At 45.9% G+C, this 24,747-nt stretch overlaps 1 protein-coding gene and 1 long non-coding RNA gene across 2 annotated transcripts in view; one reads left to right on the top strand and one right to left on the bottom strand.

The window, feature by feature from the left end:
* The window catches only part of PPM1H (protein phosphatase, Mg2+/Mn2+ dependent 1H), a 258,587-nt gene that overhangs the window by 217,984 nt on the left and 15,856 nt on the right, over positions 1 to 24,747 (top strand). The window contains exons 7-9 of the mRNA XM_082665119.1: positions 351 to 414; positions 3,884 to 3,991; positions 22,153 to 22,304. Coding sequence (XP_082521245.1) covers positions 351 to 414; positions 3,884 to 3,991; positions 22,153 to 22,304 — 324 coding nt within the window. The remainder of the gene's footprint in view (positions 1 to 350; positions 415 to 3,883; positions 3,992 to 22,152; positions 22,305 to 24,747) is intronic.
* Positions 9,573 to 24,747, bottom strand: part of LOC309829809 — a 68,912-nt gene continuing 53,737 nt past the window's right edge. Inside the window, exons 2-3 of the long non-coding RNA XR_014297431.1 lie at positions 14,149 to 14,246; positions 9,573 to 10,960 (exon numbers count right to left, since the gene is read on the bottom strand). This is a non-coding gene — a long non-coding RNA (uncharacterized lncRNA). The remainder of the gene's footprint in view (positions 10,961 to 14,148; positions 14,247 to 24,747) is intronic.

Here is a 24,747-nt window from a genome sequence, read left to right as displayed (position 1 = left end):
CCTGCCGCCGCTGCTGGAGAGCTTCGTTATTGCACGGACACTAAATGCTTAAGACGGGAACCTATCACCCCTGCTCGCTAATTGTGAATATGCCAGCTCATTTTCTCTCTCTTCAAGCCTGTAAAGACTTGGTATTTTCTGGTTTGTTAAAATATGTACACACACACACACACACACACACACACACACACATCTGTAGGGAGAATGACTGTTTATACAGAAAGAGATCAGCAGTGTGGTGACCGGATGGAATCTCAGGGAAAATAAAGTACCTGGCGGCCTGTGTCAGGGCAGCAGGTCAGTAATTGAGTGCAAAGCTTTTTTTTTTAATGTTGTTTATCCCCCTACAGGGCATACAAAACCATCGAGGATGATGACTTGAAGTTTCCCCTTATATATGGAGAAGGCAAGAAGGTAGGCACGTGCCCTCCCCGGACTGAGAGAACAAGGCTCTGTCTCCACGGAGCCCATGGTGATCTGTATGTTCCACTCAGCAGCTCATGATTTTATAGCCTTGACAGCTTGAAAGGATATCATCTCCATCATCCTTCAGGCCTCCCGTCTTGAGGGTCCAAGGAGTGGCAGGGTTGGGGGACGGGGGTGGTGAGCATGAGGGACTAAAGTTAATTTTGTGAAAATGCCATCCCCCTTCTCAATCCATTTGAATAACTTTTCACAGTGTTTAAACACGACCACTTTCACATACATCATCTCCTTGTGTATCTGACAACAAGCCACGAGGCAGGCAGAGCTGGCTGCCTTATATCCATTTGGTAGCTGAGGCAGCCGGGACTCCGAGGTTAAAACTGCTCAGGAAGTCACGCAGCTGGCGAGGGGTGGTACCAGATGTGGAGCCGTGGCCTTCCACTTCCTTCTAGTGCCCTCACATCCCACCACGGAAGCTCAGGCTTTGCAAGGTGGCTTCTCCACTTGCCCCATGGAAAGGGGATCCAAAGTTTCACCCTGATTAAACTATAGGATCACATGGACCAGATGCCAGGCGGAGATAGCGAAGGCCATCCGTCACCAGCTCCCAGGGCCTCAGTCAGAATCAAACATTGTTGAGCTTAAGGAAGGCTGTTGATCTTGAAGTGGTCTCTGAGCAGAGACTGGAGAGGGTCGCAGTCCTGGAGCAGAGATGAGGAAGCTTTGAAGCCATTTCCCAGGAAGAACAAACACCTTCTGAATCATTGCATTCTTCCTCCAAACACGAATACATTTCAACTAGGCGCTGAGAGTTCCAATTAGAAGTGAAAAATGTGGTCACATTGAAAAGAATCTTCAACTGAAATTTTTTTCAGCATTTGATAGCTTTTATCAGGATGAAGTGACTCATAAGAAAACCGAAGGAGGCCTTGCCTTCATGGGCAGAACTTGAGTGTATGTGTGGGCGTGTGCGTGCGTGCGTGCGTGCGTCTGTGTGAAAGAGAACACACAGGATTAGGTTTTGGGCTCAGTGTAGCCCAGCAGTGATTTCGCTGGAAGGAGACATTTCATGGAGGGAAATGAAACACAGCTAGTTGATCAATAAACACATCATTTTTCAAACTAACTTGCCCCATCCCTGGTTGAGAATCATGACAGGGTAGAGCTCTACTCCTGGTAGGGTTTCGTGTATCTTTCTGTAGAGTGGGCGCCGTCAGTGCACATCGCTCAGCCCAGTGATCTACGCCTGCAGCTGCAGTTCTTTGTGGTGCTGAAATTCTCAGTATTACCCTGCTGCTACCCAGTGACTCCCAGTAAGCTCAGGACCACATGCTGTTGCCTTTGTATCCTTAGTACCTGTCCAGCCTGGTACTTGACGCATGGCAGGCCGTCCGTAAATGCATGAGTATTTAATAAGCTATTCAGTTATGTTCAGTATACTCTCCTTGGTACCACAGGAAAATGGATAAATGTGTTCTTCAAAGATAACCAGCAAAAAGATTGAAAAGAGCAAGGGTTTTCCCAGTTTAGCAAACAGTTCAATTCACCAGGACATCATGTTCCTCCAGCATTTCAGTTAATTGGGGCTTGACAGTTCTGTGATATGTAGCTGACAAGTTCAGTCATTGTACCTGTTGACCTATTTAAAAGCCACTGTGGCGTCAGTCTGCTCCAGGCATGCCCGGTACCAAAGTAGCCTGCCTCCTCTGTCCCAGGAGTCCGTGATCTCTGCAGAAAGCTTTACAACACATCAGTTCTGTCTTGATCGTTTACAGGGGTTTTCTCCTTCCTCTCTGCACACGGCCTCCCCAGAAATTTCAGAATACTTTCACTGCTGTTACTTTTCATTTAATTTCTGCCAGTGCTTTGAAGGACTTGTGTGGGACATGTAAACAAATTCAGTAACTAGCAGAAATATCAGATTTCTTTGGACTAAAACGTCCAACCAGAGAAGGTGCCACAGCAGGAAGGAGAGTAGAAGGGCTACAAGGGACTCAGAATGTCCACATTTAGAGCTGAACGCGTCTCAGCTAGAAGGGAGCTGAGCCAGGCCCCCGGCAGAGCAGTGCCAGACCAGAGGTCCCCAGGTCCACATTCCTGTGTCTGCATTTCACCCCCTTTGATTCTTGCCTTTGAAATATGTGTTACGGTTTCATTTCCACTTGACTGTAAACCTGCCCACCTTCTGATGTGAAACCAGCTCCAAAATCCACAGCTTTTGGGGGAAAGTAGGATGAAGATACGGTAAAGTGTTAGATTCATGCCTTAGCATTTATAAGTTATTCTTATTACCCAAGCATTAGAGCAAGGATTCAAGTTCAGGTCTTTGAACCATGACACTACACCAGGTACAGTGTTGTGATCCAAGTGTTAGAGCAGTGGGCTTCGGTCCACCCAGAATGAGTTTCACTCCATCCCTCTGTGTTTACCTGTCTTGATGCTGGATATCCTTCTGCACAAAAATGTAGTGCCCCCTACTCCAGGGAAACTTCTTAGTAGAATTTCTACCTCCTCTGAACTCATATAACCCATTGTTCATGTGTCTTTCCGCACTCAGCCATATTCCATATGTTGTTAATTAGACATGTACCTCTTAGCCTCCCTTACCAAGTTCCTTTGTAGGAGAGACCAGGCCTTAGATATTTGTCCCCCACAGCATGGTGTCTGCACATAGTAGGTGCTCAATAAATGTTTGAGTAAATCAAATCTGTGGCCTCCCAGGAGATCATTAGGCTGACAGTGTAGGCATTAGTTTAATGGTATTGCTTCCTTAAAGCATTTGGGCAACCATGTAGAGAAAGCTACAGATGGTGTGGTCTCAGCTATAAGGTGTCTGTGTATTTATAGCAAAGTGACATCATGTTCCTTTCCACCCAGATGGAATTTGTGAAGATGTTAGCAGGACAGGTTATAGAGTTGCTAATGGTTTATTTTCTCCAGCCGTAAAGTGTAATATATGAGCTTTGGGTGGGCAGGATCTGCCTCTGACGGTTTTACATCTTTTATCACAGAACCAGAGACGTAGCAGGTGTTCAGTAAACACGTGAAGGATGGATGTATAGCAGATGGGTGCGTGGATGGCTGGATGGGGGGATGGGCAGATGGTTGGATTTGGTTTGAATTGATTTCAGTAGCTGTAGACATCACAGATGTATTGTATTTAGTTTATTGGACACCCTTCCCTCCAGTCTCTGCAAAAGAAATCTGAAATGAGACAGCAGCAGTCCATTAAAATTAAGACAATTGCTAGAAAAGCCACTCCTCAAGTATGCAAGTGACCTTGGTGGGCCCTTCCTTGGAAACAAGTACCCACAGAAGTTAGCAGCCAGGGGCATGGAGAGGGGCAGGAAGAACCGGAGAACGACTGCTTCTCTCTTAGCCCGTGGCAGCCATACTGTGGTGAGAATACTTTCTCTGTGTGTGTGTGTTTCTGATGACCCTCTGCTTATACTCCTAGGCCCGAGTAATGGCGACTATTGGAGTGACCAGGGGACTTGGGGACCATGACCTGAAGGTGCATGACTCCAACATCTACATAAAACCATTCCTGTCTTCAGCTCCAGAGGTACCGCATGAGGTTTTTGTTTCTCTTTGGTACAAGAACATGTTTTCTACATTATTCTTCCCATGACTCACACCCCAGATCCAGACAGTAGCCAACTTGTGTCACATGTACTTCTGCAGTGTCTCTCGTGTCTGTTTCTTTTCCCCACTCCATTCTCACTTGGACTGTGCTGGTTCTTCCCTCATGGCCTCCCACCCAGATGGCTGCACAGCCCCTAGTGGCATTCCTTGCCTTCTCAATCCAGCCCACATATTGCCATCAGGCCAATTTTCCTAAACAACTACTCTGACACCTGTTTGTTCAGAAACCTTCAACAACACCCCAAGGCTCAGGGACTAAAGCACAGACTTCTTCACTTGGCATTCAAGGCTTGTTATAATTTGGTCTAACTTAAAAAAAAAAAAAAATCTGATCTTTGTTCCCCTACACCAGCCAGAATGAACTTGCTTTTTTTTTTTTTTTTTTTTTTTTTGCGGTACGCGGGCCTCTCATTGTTGTGGCCTCTCCCGTTGCGGAGCACAGGCTCCGGATGCGCAGGCTCAGCGGCCATGGCTCACGGGCCCAGCCGCTCCGCGGCATGTGGGATCTTCCCAGACCAGGGCACGAACCCGTATTCCCTGCATGGGCAGGGGGACTCTCAACCACTGCGCCACCAGGGAAGCCCCCCTCTTAGATTTTTAATTGCCTAGAAAGCTGATGTCATTCAGTTGATGTCTAGAGAAGTTAACTGAAAAACAAGTTGTCATATATTTGGTTTAAAAAATCATTTTTCTTATAATACAGGAAACAATGTCAAGTTCTATTTCAAGGTATATCATTTACAAAAGATATTACTTCTAAGTGATAGAACACTCTAAGTAATAGTAGTTTAGGGGTATATTTTCTCACATATCACGGAGGCTGGAATTTGGTGGCTGTTCATGTTGGTGCAGCACCTCCAGTGTGCCAGGGGTAACACCTCTGCATCTTTTTCCTTCGTAGTTGCAAGATGGTGACAGAAGCCCCAAGCATAACATTTTCATGCAAGGTAGGAAGGAGGGGACAGCCTATCTGTCCCAGTAGACATTCACTTGCATCTCATTGGCCAAAACTGTGTCACATGAGCGCCCCTAGCTGCAAAGGAGGTTGGGAGAGTGAGAGAAATGTTTGCAATTTGTACAGTAGAGGAGAGCCAGGGAGGGGTGAGTCAGGAACCAGTGGTATTTGCATACCGTGTAATTAACTGTTGAAACTGTGCCTCACACTGGAAATCCCTGAATGTTTAGACATAGCTCCATCTGCATGTTCTTCCCAAGGGTGGGTGCTGTGTTTGTAGCGAAGGCTCTTTTTGTTGGAGGAAACAGAAACCCACTCATTCTGACTCAAAAAAAGGAGGTGTTTATTTTAATAATGTCGGAAGAGATATGTATGGGGTCCACAAGAAGAACCCTTGAAGAGCCAGGCTTTATGGGAGCGAAGGTGGCTCTGGAATCCAGGCAGCCCTGAGACCAGCCATGCTCCATATGTCTCTGCCACCAGACAGCCAGGTTCTGACTCCCCCAATTGCACGTTCCCAGAGAGGAATCTCATTGGCTCAACTCACCTTTTCTCCGAGGTCACAAGTGACTTCCCAGCCTGTAGACTGTCCACTCCAGAGCCAGCGATGGGTACCATCGGCCACCCAGGCCTACCCCTTTGGCAGGGCTGTGAGCAGGGCTAGTTCCTTTAGAGTCCTTTATTGCTGAGGCTGACATCGAAAATAGATCTAGCCACAGGAGGTTAAGAGGGAAATCTCTAGTAAATAGCAGGCGTGGAAGATACGCACATTTCCTGATATCACCCAGGATGTCAAGTGAGGTCAGCTTGGTGGAAATAATAATTACCATCTGCAGATGTCTCTCTTTTCGCCTTCATAGCAATTCTGCATGGTAAGAACCCTTATGATATAAAATGTCCAAGGGTCCCTGGAAGTTGGTGGATCCCTGCTCCCTCTATTCTGGCCAACAGAAGGATCCCTGAATTACTGCTGAAACTCCTCCTGGCCAGAGAAAACCAATAACTATTGGGTTGGCCAAAAAGTCCGTTCAGATTTTTCCGTAACATCGTATGGAAAACCCGAACAAACTTTTTGGCCAAGCCAATACTAGACTCATGGACGGCTATATTTTCCCCCTTGGGAGGGAGGCATTTATCAGGCATATTAAATGGTACTGTCACCTTTCCAAAAAACACAGGTAAAGTGTGACTATATGGGGGGTGAGGGCTTCTCAGGAAACACTAATAACCATTTTGCTCCTTAAAGGAGAGTGAAAACCTTCTCCCCCTCCCCACCCCCATACACACACACACACACACACATTTTCTATATAAAGTGAGAAGTTCGGTTTGGTTTTCAGAAGAATGGTCTCTATGCAGTTGGGTTATAGATCTTCCAATCACTGTGCTCCTGTGGATCCCAAGAAGAGACTGTAGGTTTAAAACTTGGGCCGGTATGGGAGAGTCCCCGAGGACTGATGAAAAATCCCAGTTGGTTGATCAGAAACTTCATGTCACCTGTCTGGAAGTCTGGGCCGGACGATATACTTTTTTTTTTTTTTTATGTGCAGCATCTCATGTAATCCTCACAACAATTCTGTGAGGTGTGTATGGTTTTTATACCCATTTTACAGACCAGGAAATTGAGATCCAAGGAAGTACATTAACCCCCCCATGGCTGTACAGTTATTAACTAACAAGATGATCCTTGTACTCAGGTTTGTCCAATTCGATCAGGCTCTGTAGGAGAGGGAAGCTGAGTTCAAGGACATCTTCTTGGATAGTGTTGAAGGGACCCACTGAGAACTGTTTCAAGGGGCTCTGAAGAGAGTACCTCTGTCTTGGGACCTTGGTGGCCAGAGTTCCTCAGAGAAATATGGCCGGCCTCAGACTGCAGTTGTGGAAAATGATGGTGTGGTAGAAAAAGTAATTGGGAAAGACAGGACTGGCCTTCTGTGTGTGCCACCCTAGGCCAGACAGAATTGTGCAAAATGAGGTTGTGCACCTGTAATTTAGCTTAATGGGTACGTAGTGTAAATCTCAAGATTCTTTTGCACGAGATTAAAATCGTTGCACATTTTAAACGTTTCCAGATGGGGAGGCCTTAGCCAGAGCCGGGAAAGGGGGAGGAAGGTCCGAGGGAAGAGAGGGGAGCAGCTTGAATCAGCTCCGATGCAGGAGTGCAGAAGAAAAGATGGGTACAGGGGAACCCCACATCCCCGGTCTTGGGGCAGAAACTCCTTTTCCCTGGGTGGCAGTGATAAAGTCAGACCCTAGAGAAACGGCTAGGGGGCTTCTGTTGGGAGCCCACCAAGCCGGGTACATTTATTTAAACCATCTAATAAGGAATAACTGGCTCCCTTGCTGCCTTTATTCCCCCACCTGCACCCCAAGCCTACCCTGGCTTTCTAACCATGACTTCCTAAGAACATTCCCCTGCTACGCTTCATCTTTGCCAAGCATGGGTCTTTATTTCACATTTGGGTTCTAAATTTCAAACTCAGCTCAGGCTGGTAGTTTTAACAGTCGCAAGGAAGTGGGGTATGTGTGTGTGGGGGGGGGTGGAATGTGATTTAGTTCTAAGAAAAAAGGCTCAAACATCTTCTTGGAAATCAGCATTGTTCCCATTCATCATTGTAGCTCCTAATTTGACTTGATGAGTTAAATAAAAATAAATCAAAACCATGTGGATCAAATTTACGTAAAAAATGCACAGGGGTTTAAAAATTAGAGAAGCGTTTCTAGCCAAACACATTTTTGGTTTCGCTGAACACAAGGCACTGGAAAAATCTCGAGTTTGCCAAACCCAAAGAGCGGCCGCCAGGTTTGCTGAGCCTCCCACGTATCTCCCCAGGTCGAAGGTAGGGAATCTCTGGCCGAGAACTGAATTCCACAGGAGGCCCCCATCAACCCAGCACGGGTCTGTCTGCCGAGCGTAGGAAGCGTTTTGACCCTCCCCTGGTCCACGGCACCATTCCCCCGTGTAACTGGAGCCTCTCCTCCATAAGGGAAACACCCCCATCGGGTCTCCCATCCTCTCGCTCAATGAAGCTCATCGCTGTTCGACCTTTGTGTATCACCCTAGAGTTCAAGTGGAGAAGGAGAGGATTTGTGAATTCAGAGTCACTCTGCACCTTCTTGTCCAGCAGTTCTCCACCCCGTCCAGCACACACCTCATGACCTATTCCTCAGACAGCGTGGCCCAGGCCTGCAGCCTAAACCTACAGATGTTCTCTACTCCGCACCCATTTCTGGCCTGTGACAGGCCCTCCCTAGAGCTAGGATTCCTCTTAATGTCTTTCTCGCTTTCTGGCCTCTACTCCAAGACTGTGCTTGACTTTAGGCCCCTTTCGGGCTCTTGGAAGAATGAGGTCTTTTTCTGTCTGGGGGCCGGTTTGCAAAGCCAACCCCATCAACTCAGCAGTCCCCCACCTCCCGCCCCCGCCACGCTGAACCACAAGGGAGCCTGATTTTCTCTTGGCTTCATTTTTCCTCTCCTTAGTGTTCAGGATTCCTGTCAGCTGTTTTCTGTGACTCCAGCTCACTCATTTAGGTCATTCTTGGTTCTCTTCATCTAGATTTCATTTTTTTCTTTCATCTGAAACAGGCTTCTCTAAAAGAAGGAAGACCTTAGGCTCCAGTATCTGAACTCCCTCCCTATCACCGGCATTACCTGTGACCTCTACAAGTTCTTTCAGCCTGCTTTCCCCTTGCTGCAGGTGGGGTGGAAGTGCCTAGATTGACAAGGTGCTGGGAAAAACAAATGAGAACATCTCTGGAATTGCATGGCACAGGGTCTGGTACATGGTCAGAGATGGTCAGTAAACATTAGTCTTCCTTTTGCACTGGCTTCTGGAAGCCTTTGCACTTACAGGGGATTCCCAGTATTCACTTTCAGGTGAAGAGAAGAATGACTGTTTTGTTTGAGACTCCCCTGTTTTCTCACATGAAAACATGAACAATATTTAAGATCTCACGTTGACTCCTGGACATTTATGGTCTTCTGATTCTCAGTAGCTTTTCATGCCCCAAGCCAAAATCCTGTTTTGGGAACGAGCATGTTTGATTGTATTGTGTACTTTCTGCAGTCTGGCCAATTCATAAAAAAACAATATTGGTGCACAGTGATACGGGGAGATGGCTGGGCTACATTAAGTGAAACAAAATAGGATTGTATATACAAAAAATTGATCGTAAGTAGGTAAAAAAGTTGTGTGCATATGTATACACATATGTAAAAATGTAGGTCTTGAGAAGGAAATTTTCTCGAATGTTACAGTAATTATCTTTGGGTGGTAGAGGAGGAATTAAAAAATTCCCTAGACCCCTCAAAAATACCTTAGGAGGCAGTGTGATACTGTGGTTAGAAACTCAGACCTGGTGATCAGTCATGGGCTCAAGCTCTATCTCTTTACTTACTAGCTGGATGATTATAAGAAAGTTACTTTACCTAAATCTCAGTGTCCTCCTCAGTAAAAAGAGGACAATAGGGTTGTTATACCCAGGAACGCAAGGAACAAGTTAAATGACATAAAAAGTACTTAAAACAGAATCAGGCATAATAAACATTAGATCGTTTATTCCATCAAGACCACAGAATCTCACTGGCTGTTTACACAGAGAGTAAACATGAGTCCAATAGTGTTTATCGAGGAGCACACTGGGGAACATGTCCTCAAGCAATTAGAATTTGGGGCACTTGGAAGGCCAAAGAATAATCAGCCATGAACCCTGTGAGTCCTGCTTCCTAAGGGACTAGGGGAATTCAGAGAAGGGAGAGAGCGAACACCATCTAATCTGAAGAGGGAGGACAAGATAAAAGAAGGAAGCAGCAATGAGTCTGGTGTGAAGTAAAATTTGCCTTACAGAATGTTTGGAAGATTAGCTTGAAGGGCTATTAGCTATCATCAAGCGAATTATCATGGAGGGCCTAGAACTGGACCCGAGGCGGCAGATCAGGTCTTCAGCAAGGGGATCAGCATGATAAGTGAATGTGGCGGTGGAAATCTTAGCTTGTAACAGCACATGGATGGGGGGTGCAGAGGTAGGGAGGTGCAGACCGGGAGGCCGCCGTAGAAGTGAAACCATGTGGCAGTGAGGCTCTGAGCTGGGGCAGGGACCAGGAAAGCCAAAAGGAGGCACAGGGGAGAGGCGTTTCACAAAACCACGTAACAAGAACGGAGGGCACACTTGATTTTTAGAGGATGAAGCAGGGTGAAATTTTTAAAAAATTAAACTTTGCTTTCTAGCCTGTGAGAAAGGAAGAAGGTTGCTTGTTGGGGTCTGAAGAGGAAAAATAATTTTATCCTTTTTCCCTGAGTTTTCTGAACCAATTTAAAAAACAGACACAGGAGTCTGGGATGAAAATAACTTTATAGCGAGGATAAAGTTAGACTGGAAACCGCGGTTTGGATCTAAGACCAAAATGGACGTTTTATTCCTCACCTCCAGCCCTCAAATTAAACTTGCCTCCTGGACTGTCTCTCATCTCCCCACCCCACCAAGGGAGGTTTTCCTGGTATTTACCTGCTGGAGGACAGGAACAGAGGGACAGGTGCTGCTTATGGACAAGTAGGGACCAAGGAGAAAACTCCAACGGGCTCGCTGTCCCCTGTCCCTTCTCACCAATCCTATAGGGAGAGGGGCCCATCACAATACAATGCCTTTGTGCCTCTGCTGACTACAAAACAACTTAGAGGCTTAACAGGAGAATTTATTATTATCTTTCATACTTCTGCGGGTTGAATGGGCTCAGCTGGGTGCTTCTCACGTGGTCACAGTTGGCTATCAGTTGGGGCTGGAGTCATCTGAAGGCTGGATGGGCTGCAAGTCCGAAACGGCTCTCTCACATGGTTGGCAGTTGATGTGGGCTGTCAGCTGAGCGTTGAGTCGAGGCAGCTACACACAGCCTCTCCATGTGGTTTTGGCTTCTTATGGCATTACTGCAGCTGGATTCTGAGAGGAAACATCCCAAGAGGAGTGGTTTGAGAGACTGAGGCAGAAGCTACAAAGCTTTTTTTTTTGTTTTTTTCGGTACACGGGCCTCTCACTGTTGCGGCCTCTCCCGTTGCGGAGCACAGGCTCCAGATGCGCAGGCTCAGCGGCCATGGCTCACAGGCCCAGCCGCTCCGCGGCATGTGGGATCTTCCCGGACCGGGGCACGAACCCGTGTCCCCTGCATCGGCAGGTGGACTCTCAACCACTGCGCCACCAGGGAAACGCTACAAAGCTTTTTAAGACCTAGCCTCAGGAGTCCCAGAACATCACCTCTTCCACATGCTGGTGATTAAAGAAATCACTAAGGTGGGTCCACATTTGAGGAGAGGAGAACTAGAATCCACCCTTGATGAGAGGAGCATCCCACCCTTGATGAGCGAGGGAAGGAAGTGATGGTGGTCATTTTGGAGACCTGCTACCATCGCCTTCCTGTAGAAGTGTCCTCCCTGCTGTGAAATCTTGAGGATTAGAGTAATCCTCCTCTATCTTTCCAGTGCAAACTAATGTAAGTTGATGCATTAGTTATTTACCTAGTTAATTAAGAAAGGAAACCTAGTTTGCAGTGTAGAGGCAGATTTACAGTGATGCTAGTTAATGAAATGTAAGTATCAGGGTCCTTCACTCAGACCAACCTTCAAGGAGTTCTGGTTGTTACTGGGAAATGTAGACAGTTCTGTGTGGTGAGGAGAGGCAAGGTTACAATCAGGCATCATGTCCTTGCCATCATTTCTCAAAAGAAAGGGACCTCATTTTCCATGGTTCCAGTAATCTGTTGCAGTTTCTCTTCTCATTCCTAATAAGCATTCACATTAGTATCTAAGTTTGTATTCATAATTATTTCTGTGTTCTTTTTCTTAAAGAGAGCGCCCCAGAAAAATACTGTATCATCTCACTTCTATGTGGAACCAAAAACAAAACCCCCAAGAAACAACAACAAAAAACCAAAACGCAAAGAGATCAGACTTGCAGCTACCAGAGGTGGGGACAAAGGGGAATTAGAGGAAGGTGCTCAAAAGGTAAGACTCCCAGTTATAAGATAAATAACTACTAGGGATGTAACGTACAGCATGATAACTATAGTTTCCCGTCTATTGTACAGCAGTACAATAGACGGGAAAGTAGTTAAGAGAGTAAATCCTAAGTGTTCTCATCACAAAGAAAAACATTTTCCTTTTATTCTTCTGTTTTCTCTTTTTATTGCATCTATATGAGAAGATGGATGTTAGCTGAACCTACCGTGGTAATCATTTCATAATATATGAATCAAACCATCATGCTGTATGCCTGCAATTTATACAGTGATGTGTGTCAATTGTTTCTCAGTAAAGCTGGGGAAAAAAATCACTCCCCAAATTGCATAAACTTCAGGCCTTACAAACCCTGGATCCCCCTGTACAAAGGGAAAATGATGAGTTCTGTCTAAAGATACTTTGATAATTTACAGAAGTTGTATTTGGCACTCTTTTTTTTTTTAACCAGTCTTATTGAGATATAATTGACATATGAGATTGTGTAAATTTAAGTTGTACAGTGTTTTGATGTGTTAAGTTGTACAGTGTTTTGATGTGTATACTTACATACAGTTGACCCTTGAGCAACATGAGTTGGAAGGGCACGGTCCACTTATATATGGATTTTTTTCTCTATGTTACGGAAAAACCCAAATGAATTTTTTGGCCAACCCAATACTACAGTACTACACAGTCCGAGTTTGGTTGAACCGCAGATGGAGAGGAACCACACATACGGAGGGCTGACTATATAAGTTACATGCAGAGTTTCGGCTGTGCAGAGGGTCAGCGCCCCTAACCCCCTAGTTGTTCGAGGATCAACTGTATTGCAAAATGATTATCATGGTAGTGTTAGCTAACACCCCTATCACATCACTAATTACCATTCCTTTTCTGTATAACTTGCAGGTATATAACACAGTATGACATACAGATTATGTATATACATTATATATAGTGTGTATATATGTGTGTGTGTATATATATAATACACTATATACACATTATATTTAGCTATAATCACCATGCTGTACTTTGGATTCCCAGAACTTATTCATCTTATAACTGGAAGTTTGTGCCCTTTGACCATCATCTCGCCATTTCTCTCCCCACCCCCTCCCCGCTGAAAACCACCACTTCCCTGTATGTTCTACGAGTTCAGTTTTATGGGCAGTTTTCTGACTCTCTTCTCTAGTCCCACATGTCTGCAGCATCTCATACATCTGCTTCTCAGTTGGGTTGATGCCCCCTTGGGGGTATATGCTCCCCTCCCATCACCACCACCACTTTGAAAATGTCTGGGGGAAAAACAATCCCATGTTAAGAGTGTATAGAACCGCTTTCTTTGATTCTGGTACCATCTGACCTTATACATACAGGAGAGACTTCCCTAGCCTGTCCATCTCCATCTCTCATTCTCCAGTCTAGCTGTAAAAAATCACTCGTGATGTACCTGTGTGTCATCCATATGGATGGTTCCCATCAGGAGCTGTCTTGAGATTTGCTAACCAGCTATTTGAATAAAACCACAATTTGAAATTTACTTGTACACACACCAAAAAGTCTAGCTTTTGAAATCTGTGGTCACACAAGGGAAGCCAACATGTATATTGTGTCAGACATTCCTTCTCGTTGGTGATTATTCCCCTCTGATCCTCTCCTGAACAGTAATAATTTCACCTGAATGTTTCGAGTGAGTATCTTTCTCTTTTTTTTTGCATTAATTTTTTGTATTACCTCATATAAGAATAGTTTGAGGAGTTTGTTAAAGAACGCAAACCCCTGGAATCCACTTCCTGAAAATCTGAATCACTAGGTGTAGGGTGGGGTCCTAACAATGTTCACATTTTTAGACACTTCTGCAGCAGGTGATCCAAAGACCACTCTTTGAATAACACTGTCATAAGCTATTCTTCACTGTGTTTCAGGAACTTTGGTTTCATAATCCTAAAGTCACCCATGCTCTAGTCCTGGATTGCATGATTCATTCTCACCAGGCCTGTGGCTCCGTTCTAGGCTGGTAGGTTAGGGCTACTACACACCTCACTCTCTGCTTGATCATAGGTCTGCCGAGACCTGGCCTGCTTGCAAGCAGTGGGGTCAACTTTGCCACGTGACAGGTATCCCATAGCTTACCAGGGCTGATTGGGTCTCCTCTTCTAAGGCAAGATACACAGTAACTTGCTCTCCTGCTCACTGGAGATCCCCCAAATCCTGCCATTGTGAAACGAGTCCTGTGAAGTAGTAACACAGTGTCGTTATTATGTTTAGTCCCAGTGGCCAGAAGTAGCAGCTGCAAGAATAAGGAACAGTAGTCATTTCATCATTTACACGCCGGGAGACCAGATAACTTACCCTCTCAACCGGGACATTTTTGAGAGTCAGTGGGGACACTATTAATAATTACACTGGGAAAGCAGCACAAACCCGAACTACCTCAGGCAAACAGGGATGGACGGTCACTCTGTATCTGCCTCCCCCACCTCCTGAATGGATTTGACGTGACTCAGTCCGTCTACACGGCACCCACGTACTTTCACTCACAGGCTGGGATTTCCTCTGACCCTGAGCTCTGCAGACGGGCATTTTAATGAACACAGATGTAATCCTCACATGACTGACAAGCTGGACTCAAGTCCATTTGTTCACTGATCCATTCAGTGAGGCTTGGATTCTGTGGTGAACAAGCCATTGGAATCCCAGAGAAAGGAGTAGATGATAGGAGTGCCCCCATCTGTAAAGGAAATTCCTTCCTCTATAGCTTACCTCCCAAAGCTATAAAGTTCTGGCCTCACGTGGAGAAAATGAAAGCCTTACGCCGTCGCGGCCAGGCACTGGGTACAACTTTAGACTCTCTATATACCACCTAATATCTTAGCTGGTTTAGCAGCTTTTTCAGTTATTAGATGGTATCCACCCTCAAAAGGCAAATGTTTATTTTGTCTGTAGACTCCAAAAAAAAAAAAGAAAAACACCAAACCTCAAGAATATCTGTGGTGCATTTCACATAGAAAATTATACCCACAGCCAAAACAACCAGCTTCTTTTGGGGTAGGAGGAACCGCCAACATATCTGTCCTATTTCAATGTCCCTTGATTCATTTGCAGTCAGACGCTCTGAGGTCATGTGGTCAATCCCATCCAGGTCGAACTCATCCTGTGATGAAAGAGTCGGGGAATGGTAGAGCCATAAGCATCCCCAGTGGCCGCATCATCCTAACCTTCCATTTCACAAAGGGAGACGCTGAAGATTTGAGAAGCCTCATCCCTTACCACTCCCCAGTGGAAATCCAGTACCGTAGCCAAGCCAAACTACGCAAAGCCACCCTAGCACGCCAGCCTGCTCTCTCACCCCCAGGCGTTGGCCCCTGCAGTTCCCTCTCCATGTAAGGTACGTGATGCCCAAAGTCCTCCCTCCTTGATGCTCCCCATCTGGTAAATCAGTACTTCCTCATTTCATACTCCCGGCAGGTTGTCAGGAGATTTTAAAATGTGAATGAACAAAATGGTTTTGCCTAACTACTAAGGGGCAGAGGTGGGTCTCAAACCCAAGTCTTCTGCCACCAAATTCAGTGTGTATTTCATGACATCATCTGGTGTAGATAGAATCACAACAGAGAATTCAGGTGCAGTCTTGGTGGCCTGCCAGCATGCCAGTATTGAAATAATCCACTGACGAAATAGGCTAGAGTTTTATTTTCTTCTGGTATAAGTGCTATGTTCAGCGTTCTGCAGGTTGAGCTTTTGGGTTGGTTGGCCATGGAGGGTGGAGAGGAAAAGAGTTTGTACTCTTCTTATTTTCCACCACCTACTGGCAGCCTTTACCTTGGGGACCACCTGACTTTTCTGCCAAAACATGATTGAGAGTCCCAATCACTGTCAATTTTAAGTGAGACTTTAGGAAATGAACACCAGGTCCCTTGAGCTCACCCTGAACTCATCTCCTTTCACCAACTAGCTTACTTTCAGGTGTATTGCCCTGAGATCAGAGCCGTAAAAAAATAACATGCTGTGCATTAGAATTTGTAGTTCTCTTCCACATTATCTCATTTGATCTTTTTTTTTTTTTTTTGCGGTACGCGGGCCTCTCACTGCTGCGGCCTTTCCCGTTGCGGAGCACAGGCTCCGGACGCGCAGGCCCAGCGGCCATGGCACACGGGCCCAGCTGCTCCGCGGCATGTGGGATCCTCCTGGACCGGGGCACGAACCCGTGTCCGCTGCCTCGGCAGGCGGACTCTCAACCACTGCGCCACCAGGGAAGCCCTCTCATTTGATCTTTGTAACAGCTTTGTGAGAAAGGTAGAGTGGGTGTTATAATATTTATTTTTCTTGTATTTTTTTTTCCATTTTTTTAAACAATGATTTCAGGGATGAGAACATTGAGAGCTAAAGAAATAAAGGACTCGTCTCCAGTCCCAAGGCTGGTTAGAAGCAGAGACCTGAAGTGAGGGCTCCTACTAACCCAGGCAGGGAGGGTTCTGCTTCTGCACCCAGCCGGACCTGAGCTGCTGGCTCACCTCATCCTACCTCAAATACTTAAACGGGAAAAAGGGTTTGGAGGACGTGCTGAACTGATAAAGATGTGAGAGCCGTGAGGACATCCTAGACGAGCAGCCAAGACTGGGCAAATGAAAGAACTGATGGATTCTTTTAAACAGTGGCTTCAGGGGCTTCCCTGGTGGCGCAGTGGTTGAGAGTCCGTCTGCCGATGCAGGGGACGCGGGTTCGTGCCCCGGTCCGGGAAGATCCCACATGCTGCGGAGCGGCTGGGCCCGTGAGCCATGGCCGCTGAGCCTGCGCGTCCGGAGCCTGTGCTCTGCAAGGGGAGAGGCCACAACAGTAAGAGGCCCGCGTACAGCAAAAACAAAAACAAAAAACACCAGTGGCTTCAGGAAGCAGCGTCAGCTTACAGCAGCACGAGCTCTCACAGGCCACTGAAATTTCCTCAGTAACAGAGCAAAAGGGCGAACAGATATTAGACAGGCACTGAGACAGCAGCTAGCTGAGCACTGAGTGGAGGTACCACGTTAAAGAGCTGTTTGTCTCCACTCCCCCGTAAAGCAGGGCCCGGTGACGACGGTAAGGGTGACTGTGCCCTAGAGTCGGGGGGCAGCTGTGAGAGCCGTCAGCGCCTGGCTTCCTCAGGGGCATATACTAGCCGCGACCCTTGGTGACCCCAGACTCCCTCCTGCTTGCCCCCCCCCTCCCGAACGCTGAGTGATTTTCGTTTATTAGCAGCTTCCCTGAGGATAGGGGACGAAAAGGAAAGAGTCTGCTACTCCTGGTAAATACCAGCGCATCACAGTTTGGCGACTGCCTGGGAGCGTCGGCGTTTACAAGCTAACACGGTTGGGTCACCACGAGCTGAGGGGGTCTTCGGAATGGATCTCATATGAATTCTTTTTCTTTCTCTTTTCTTCCCATTTATTCTTTGTCTCAGCAAGTATGTCCTGAAGATCTAGTGGTATTTACTCTATGAAAGTTACGGCGAGGCCCACAGAAGAAGTGCAAAATGGGATCTCTGGCCTCCAGAGGTTGAGTCTGGGGGGAAGAGACGGTGACCAGCTCTCAGGGTGTTCGCTGTAAGCAGGACAAGGGTAAATGTCCAGCAAGGGAAATGCTTCCCTTGGTGGTTTATTGTGTGGTTTCCAAGAGCTAGGCTCTGTGCTCTGCTCGGGGTGGGGTGGGGGGGCGGGGCAGAAACAAATAGGACAACTCAGACCTCGCCTCAGGGGAGCTTATTGCCTAAGACCATGTTTTCTGGGTGAGGTTCCCCCATCACTTGCATTGGAATTACCCTTGTTTACATAGGCTGATGCCTGGGCCAAGATCTACACAATCAGAATCTTTAAAGGTGGGTCCCTGAAAATTAGCACCCCAAGTGATTCTTACACTAAAGTTTTAGAATAACTACTCACGTGGAAGAGACAGACAAGTGAACGCAGACTGGTACAAATACGCGAGTACTGTGCTAGTGAACATGAAAGGGATTGTGTCTGCAGAGGACCAAGGAAAAGAAAGGGAAATCCTCAGGTCTTCCTCAGGGTTACTCTGGCAGCGGAGGGTGGCACTGTGTCCCCCTCAGCCTCTCTTCTTCACCACCAGTCTAACACTGTCCACATCCTCTTAATCCGGAGGAGTGGCAGGTCCCCAAAAGGAAGGAAAGGGAGGCACAGCAAGGGACCTGTGGAAAGTCACCTCACTGGTTCAGATCTCTGTTCACATGGTGTCTTTCCAGAGACACCCGCCTTAACCACATCTTCTAAAATGGCTCTTTTGTCACTGTCCTTACCTGCCTGACTTTTCTTCAAGCACCTGTCATCTTCTGGCATTGTAACTTATTTGTTACAATAGGTGTCTATTGCACCTAGTTTAGAAGTGGTGAGGACTCTGTCACTTTTGTTCACAGCTGTTGGCACATAGTAAGTGCTCAATAAACATGTCATGGAGGGTCCAGGAGGGCAGATGGATCCACCCCAGCCTCGTCTCTCCACGGCTCAAATTCTGTTGCGCTGAGAAACGGCAAGAGTCTCGGGATGCCCGTGGCCTTTCTTGGCCGATGGGCACGCGGGAAGGAGCCACTAGGACCCTGCCCGTGTTCTCCAGACCCCCTTCCCACAAAGGCCTTTGCAGATCGTATCTCTCTCCTCCCAGAGACTGTCTTCCTCATGTCTGAGTCCTGGGGAGCCACAGAGCCCGTTACTTTTGATGTGAAGCTTCCCGGAACATCAAGAAGCTATTTGAGGAATGGAACAGGGAGGTCCTGGGAGGCGAGTGTGGTCTGATTGAGGAGGCCCTGCAACAGCTTCGGGGAGGGAAGGTCGGGTCTCCAGAGCCCACTGGAATCCTTTGAAGCCCTAGCCGCTGGGGAGGATAAGCGTGCAGTTGGATGCCTTGCACGGCAGTCCGGCTTTTCTGAGAGCGTTTTCACAAAATGTTCTGCATCGCAGGTTAATGTATAAGACACGAGTTGTAAGTGGAAAGTTGGCAAAGTCCTTTGGAAACTGGCTAAAGGGCAGGAAACAAAGGGTAGCAGTAAAAAAAAAAAAAAAACCTAAAAGGATGTTAATTGGGGAGTGCCTCAGGGAATAGGGTTGAGACTAGCTGTTTATTATTTACATAAAAATTGCTTGGAGAATGGTACTGAAAGGGATTTTCATGTTGGCTAAGGAAACTGCATTAGAGTTATGTGTGGAAATGTGAATAGTGGAATTAGGGAAGGATTCAATTTATTGATGGAAGTGAAGAGGAACATTTTATAACATGTTGCTATTTATCAACCCACACCGCTTTTGTTGGCCAGATTTCCATTTGAATAAGACAGCTTCAGCTTAAAACAACTCAAATCTCCACGCTTTGGGGGGCCACAGAAAGCACTTGAAGAGATTTCGGCACCCTACACACAGGGCAGGTCCTGACATGAAACGGCTGTTATCTTTGACCTTAGAAACCTCTCTTTTAAAAGGAGCTGCAGGGCAGGTGGCATCTCCTAGTTTGCTAGAGGCAGAAGGTGCTACAAGCGCCTGACATCCACATCTCCCTACCTCCCTTTGTAAGAAACATTTTCTATCCTTTGGAGCTCAGAGTATCACAGAAATTTATTGTAGATCTACCCCAATAAGAAGCGAGCAGTCTTCCGTAAGCAAAGTTATTGCACACTGGAAGTAACAACACAGTGACACAGGACTTGAAATTAGGAGCTCAGGGGTGACATTTGCTGTCCTCGCTATAGCCTCCCCTACGGGGTAGTCTACACAGGCATCACAGAGGCCACTGAGCCCTTGGATTCTTTGTTACAGACCAGTAGGACTCCTCCGCGGCCTCAGTAGTCAAAGTGTGGTCCAGGGACCAGCAGCATCACATGGGAGCAAGTTAGAAATGCAGGCTCTCAGGGCTTCCCTGGTGGCGCAGTGGTTGAGAATCCGCCTGCCGATGCAGGGGACACGGGTTCGTGCCCCGGTCCGGGAAGATCCCACATGCCGCGGAGCGGCTGGGCCCGTGAGCCATGGCCGCTGAGCCTGTGCATCCGGAGCCTGTGCTCCGCGATGGGAGAGGCCACAACAGTGAGAGGCCCGTGTACCGCAAAAAAAAAAAAAAAGAAAAAAAAGAAATGCAGCAGGCTCTCAGGCCCCACCCCAGAAGTGAATTGGAATCTCCATTTTAGTAGGGTCCCGGGCTGATTCCTGTGCACATCAGCATTTCAGAAGCACTGCTCTAAGACACCCAGGAACCACAGAAGGTAAAGCAGAGGGGATCCGGTTGCCGCTAGAGTCCAAATTGAACCACAGGAGTTCAGCAGCCTGAAGACAAAATTCTGGCGTTTGGGACTTTCCAGTCTGTTGTAAACTTAAGATTCCCCCCTCCTGTTTTCTCTCATTTGGTCTCGTAGGGCACAGTGCCTTCTCTAGAATGTACACTTCCCCTGTCTTTTGAGAGGAAGATGTTAAAAGCCAGTCCAGGGCTTCCCTGGTGGCGCAGTGGTTGAGAGTCCGCCTGCCGATGCAGGGGACACGGGTTCGTGCCCCGGTCTGGGAAGATCCCACATACCGCAGAGCGGCTGGGCCCGTGAGCCATGGCCGCTGAGCCTGCGCGTCCGAAGCCTGTGCTCCGCAACGGGAGAGGCCACAACAGTGAGAAGTCCGCGTACCGTAGGAAAAAAAAAAAAAAAAAAAAAGCCAGTCCAGTCTTCCCCCGAGTGCTCCTCTCCTGAGTGCGGTCCGTGTGCTGCGCCATTAGCTAATTGTTGCCGTCTTGTTCACCAGCCACAAAGGCTGTTTTTCATTTGAGCTCATTTCCCAAAAACTCTGTGGGCAAGTGTGGGGCATTTTGTTGTTTTCTGCTGCTGGGTGTAGGCTGTTTGTCCATAGGACCAGCCCTGTGGCAGGCAGGGCGTCACTGGCCTGGGCAGACCTTCCTAAAACATAGGAGGCTTGGCTTTTGAAGATGTGGATGTGAACGTTCTGCAGGCCTCTTAGAATTGTATTCTCTCGAGATCTGAGATGACCTGACAGTGATTGTGTGTGATGGGACACAGCAACAGCTGCCTGTACTCCATCCGCCTTCCCTCCCCTCCCTTCCCCTGGCCTACACCTTTCACTCAGACTTGTTTTTAGAAAACAGGATAATGAGGTGGGGTTGAAAGAGTTGGAAGATTGATGAAATTGACCCGCCTTTGTCCTCAGCTCATGAAGGGGTGTAGGCAGGGGCTGGTCCCGTCAAATTAGCAGGGAATAGCAATGAAATCCCAAACTCCTCTCCCTCCCATCCTGCCCGAGTAGGGGGAACATGGAGTTGTGGCCTAGTGCAAGTAAGCCTTGATTTTTATTATTATTATTTTTGCTAAGGTCACTATGTTCTTTTCCAAGAGTTGAGGGGGATGTTCAAATAGCCAAGTCATTCCAGGTACTAGAGGTGAGGACAGACTTGAAGTCTGTTGAGACACACTTAGGAGATTCAGACTTGGCGTGTGTCCTTTGTGATTTAGGCTAGACTGAGGCTCCTCAAACCTGCATGTAGTATCAGAGCCCCATCGTTGCATGCGATAAGTCCAGCCCCATGGGCCTCAGAGCAGGTAAGCCAAAAGGTATCAAGTGAGTACATGAAATAAAGTGTGTCTCCTTAGTCCTAAACCAATACACGCAGAGTAGCTGCCCTGGATCCTAGACTGGCCTTGTTTCCCCTGCAGACTGAGAGCTCAGAAGCACGGAAGTCTGCTGTTTATCTTTATACTTAGATCACCTGGCACAGAGCAGGCCCTTCATAAATGTCTGTCGGATGGACGTGCAAAGGAAGGAAGGCAGCAAGCTTCCGGCTGCTCTTCTAGCTACCGCTGTATCTATTGCGAGTCATTGTTGCAGCCACATTTCAGCCATTACATTTTCAGTTAATTTCTTTCTTGTCAACTATTAATTTATTGGGCTCATTCACAGTTGTGTTTGGGGCCCGATATGTCTACACAGCAAGTCTTCAAAGGAGGCTACCGCTGGGCCACAAAGCTTGCTGTATACCCAACTGCCTTATAGCGCACACCTAAAAACCACTGGGCTGGGCGGGAAAAGGGAAGGGAAATCAGAAGCCGGTCTGCTAGGGGGGATAATATGCTCCCAACTTCTTAAGCAGGGGTATTGCTGTTCATTTCAGGTAAGAGTCTACGATCTCTCCAGATACGAGCATGGAGCAGACGATGTGCTGATCTTGGCCACTGATGGACTCTGGGATGTTTTATCAAATGAAGAAGTGGCGGAAGCAATCACTCAGTTTCTCCCTAACTGTGATCCAGATGACCCTCACAGGTTTGTGCATTTCTATGATTGGAGGGTTGTTCCTCAAGCGGTCTTTCATGTGACTGAAATAAATAATAATCTTGCACTTTTCATCATTCATTCTGATATAGATGGTTTAGTAACCAAACTGCAAAAGGGACTACCCTTCTTATTAGAGGTACTTTCACAGCCAAATAAAAATCCTCCTTAAGTTAAACCTAGATACAGGTGGTAAAGAATTTGTTTTGTGAGATATTTCAGCAGTATATCTTTCTCAGATTCTTACTTCATATCCTGCAAAGTGGGAATAACCCAAGTTGTGATCCTCCTCGTAAGAATGATAGCAAATGCTCCCAGCATTCATTTCCATCCATTGAGGAACTGTTTCTTTCAAGAAACATTGGGAAAGGAGAGAAAGATTGAAGTAGGGATTCCTTATAGCATGATGGCCGTGTAAACATCCTAAACAACCCTAGGTGACTCAGAAGTAAACAGAAATCCCCTCTGGAGAAGGGCACCTTTCGCTTAGAACACAAGGAAATAAGTCACCGTGAGTGAAAACCAGCAGAAACAATAGAGAGCAGAGTTGGACCTGTAAATATGATTGGATTTATCAGCCAAAAAATATAAATAAATATTTTAACATGTTTCAGAAATATTTTTAAAAGCATTGAAATCATGCATAAGGACAGACTATAAATGACTGCACAGAGTTTTAAAGTAAAGAAATGGGACTTCTGGAGATGAAAAATATAAAAATAGGAACTACAAATTCAGTGGATTAAACAGATTGGAGACAGTTGAACAGTACACTGATGAACTGGAAAACTGATCTGAACAATCCAGAATATGGCTCAAAGAGACAAAGAGGGAAAGGATGAAGTGAGATTGAGACTAGGAAGATAACTAAGAGGCTAAAAAGAATTGCAAAAGGAAATACTATAGAAAGTGGGAAAAAAAAAAACCAAGTTCCAATCCAGAACTGTTGAATGATATTAAATCTAAGATCCAGAAAGCCCAACAGATCTCAAGCAGAAGAAAGAAAGAGATAATTTTAAGTAGATATTTTATAATGAAACGGAAGAATTTAAACAAAAAAGATACTAAAAGCAGCCTGAAAGACAAAACAGATACATAAGAATAGCATTTACAGTGATAGCTGACGTTTCAAAAATAACAGTGGAAGCCAAGACAGTGGAGTTATATCTTCAGTTGGCTAAGAAAAGCAGCTCTCAATTTTTAGAATTTTTATATACAGTAAAGATATCAATAAAGAGGATGAAGTAAAAGCATTTTGAGGCAGAACAAAACTGAGAAATTTTACTGCCATCCAGCCTCCTCTGAAGAAGATTCTATAGGATGTCCTCAGATAAGAAAAGGAAATGATCCCAGACGGAAGACTGAGAAGTAAGATGGATTATTAAGCTATTAGTAAATAGGTATACTTAAACATATACTAACTATATAAAAACTGCAATAAGAATGTCTAATATGTGGTTAAAAATGATAAAATACTGAATAAAAACAGCATAATAAATTGGCCAGTGGGGATAGTAATCAGCTAAAGTATGCTATGGTTCTACTTGAAAAGAGGTTAGAAGTGTTTAACTTTAGACTTGAAATGTGTTTAAATAGCTAAGAAAGCGAAAGAAAGAATAGAAAGTGTAATTTTCAAACTAGTCAAGCCCACATAGAATTAAAAACCAAACTTCTAAACAACTTATAAATCAAAAAATTGTAATAAAAATTAGAAATTACCAGGACCTAAATAATACTACATATCAAGACTTTAAAGGCTGAATTTTGAGGCTTCCCCCCCCCCAATTTAATGAGCTATGCATAGGTGAAAAGCTCTACTCATCCCTGACCTGCCAGAAGTGACTATATTCCTTCCATATCATAAAGGAACTTTTTCCAACCCTCCCAACCTCCCAGTTCCCCAGATCACAGGGACCCTGCCCACAAGCTCCAGGCTTCTGACCACAGAAAAAGAAAAATAGCCCCTTAACCAAAGAGAAAGGTATTTCTCAGAGTATGATCTAGAAGCCTGCTTTGTGCTACTGCGCTAATTCTGCACATATTATTCCTATAAACATGTACACAAGAATTCTTATAACTTCACGGTTCTGAGGGGCCACAGGAGTGGAGCTGTCTACTTGTGGACTGTGTGCTCTTTTCCTGCATATAGGCTGTTAGTAAACCACTGTCCTAATTTAAAAATTTAGGTCTGCGGTCCTTATTTCAACAACGGCATCTAGATTAACAATTAAAAACAACAGAATAAACCCAGGAAAAGTAATGGAAGGAAAAATTAAAGATAACAAAAAAGAGAACAAATATACAATAAAAATAAACGGTAAAGCCAAAATCAGTTTCTTTAAAACAACTAACACATTAGGGAAATGCAAATCAAACCACACTGACATACTACCTCACACCCATTATGCTGGCTATTTAAAAACAAACACACGAA

This window comes from Grampus griseus, assembly GCF_964374135.1.
Source record: "Grampus griseus genome assembly, chromosome: 11".
Lineage (NCBI taxonomy): Eukaryota > Metazoa > Chordata > Mammalia > Artiodactyla > Delphinidae > Grampus > Grampus griseus.
Note: the sequence above shows the minus strand (reverse complement) of the source record. Positions and strands in the feature narration are given on the sequence as shown.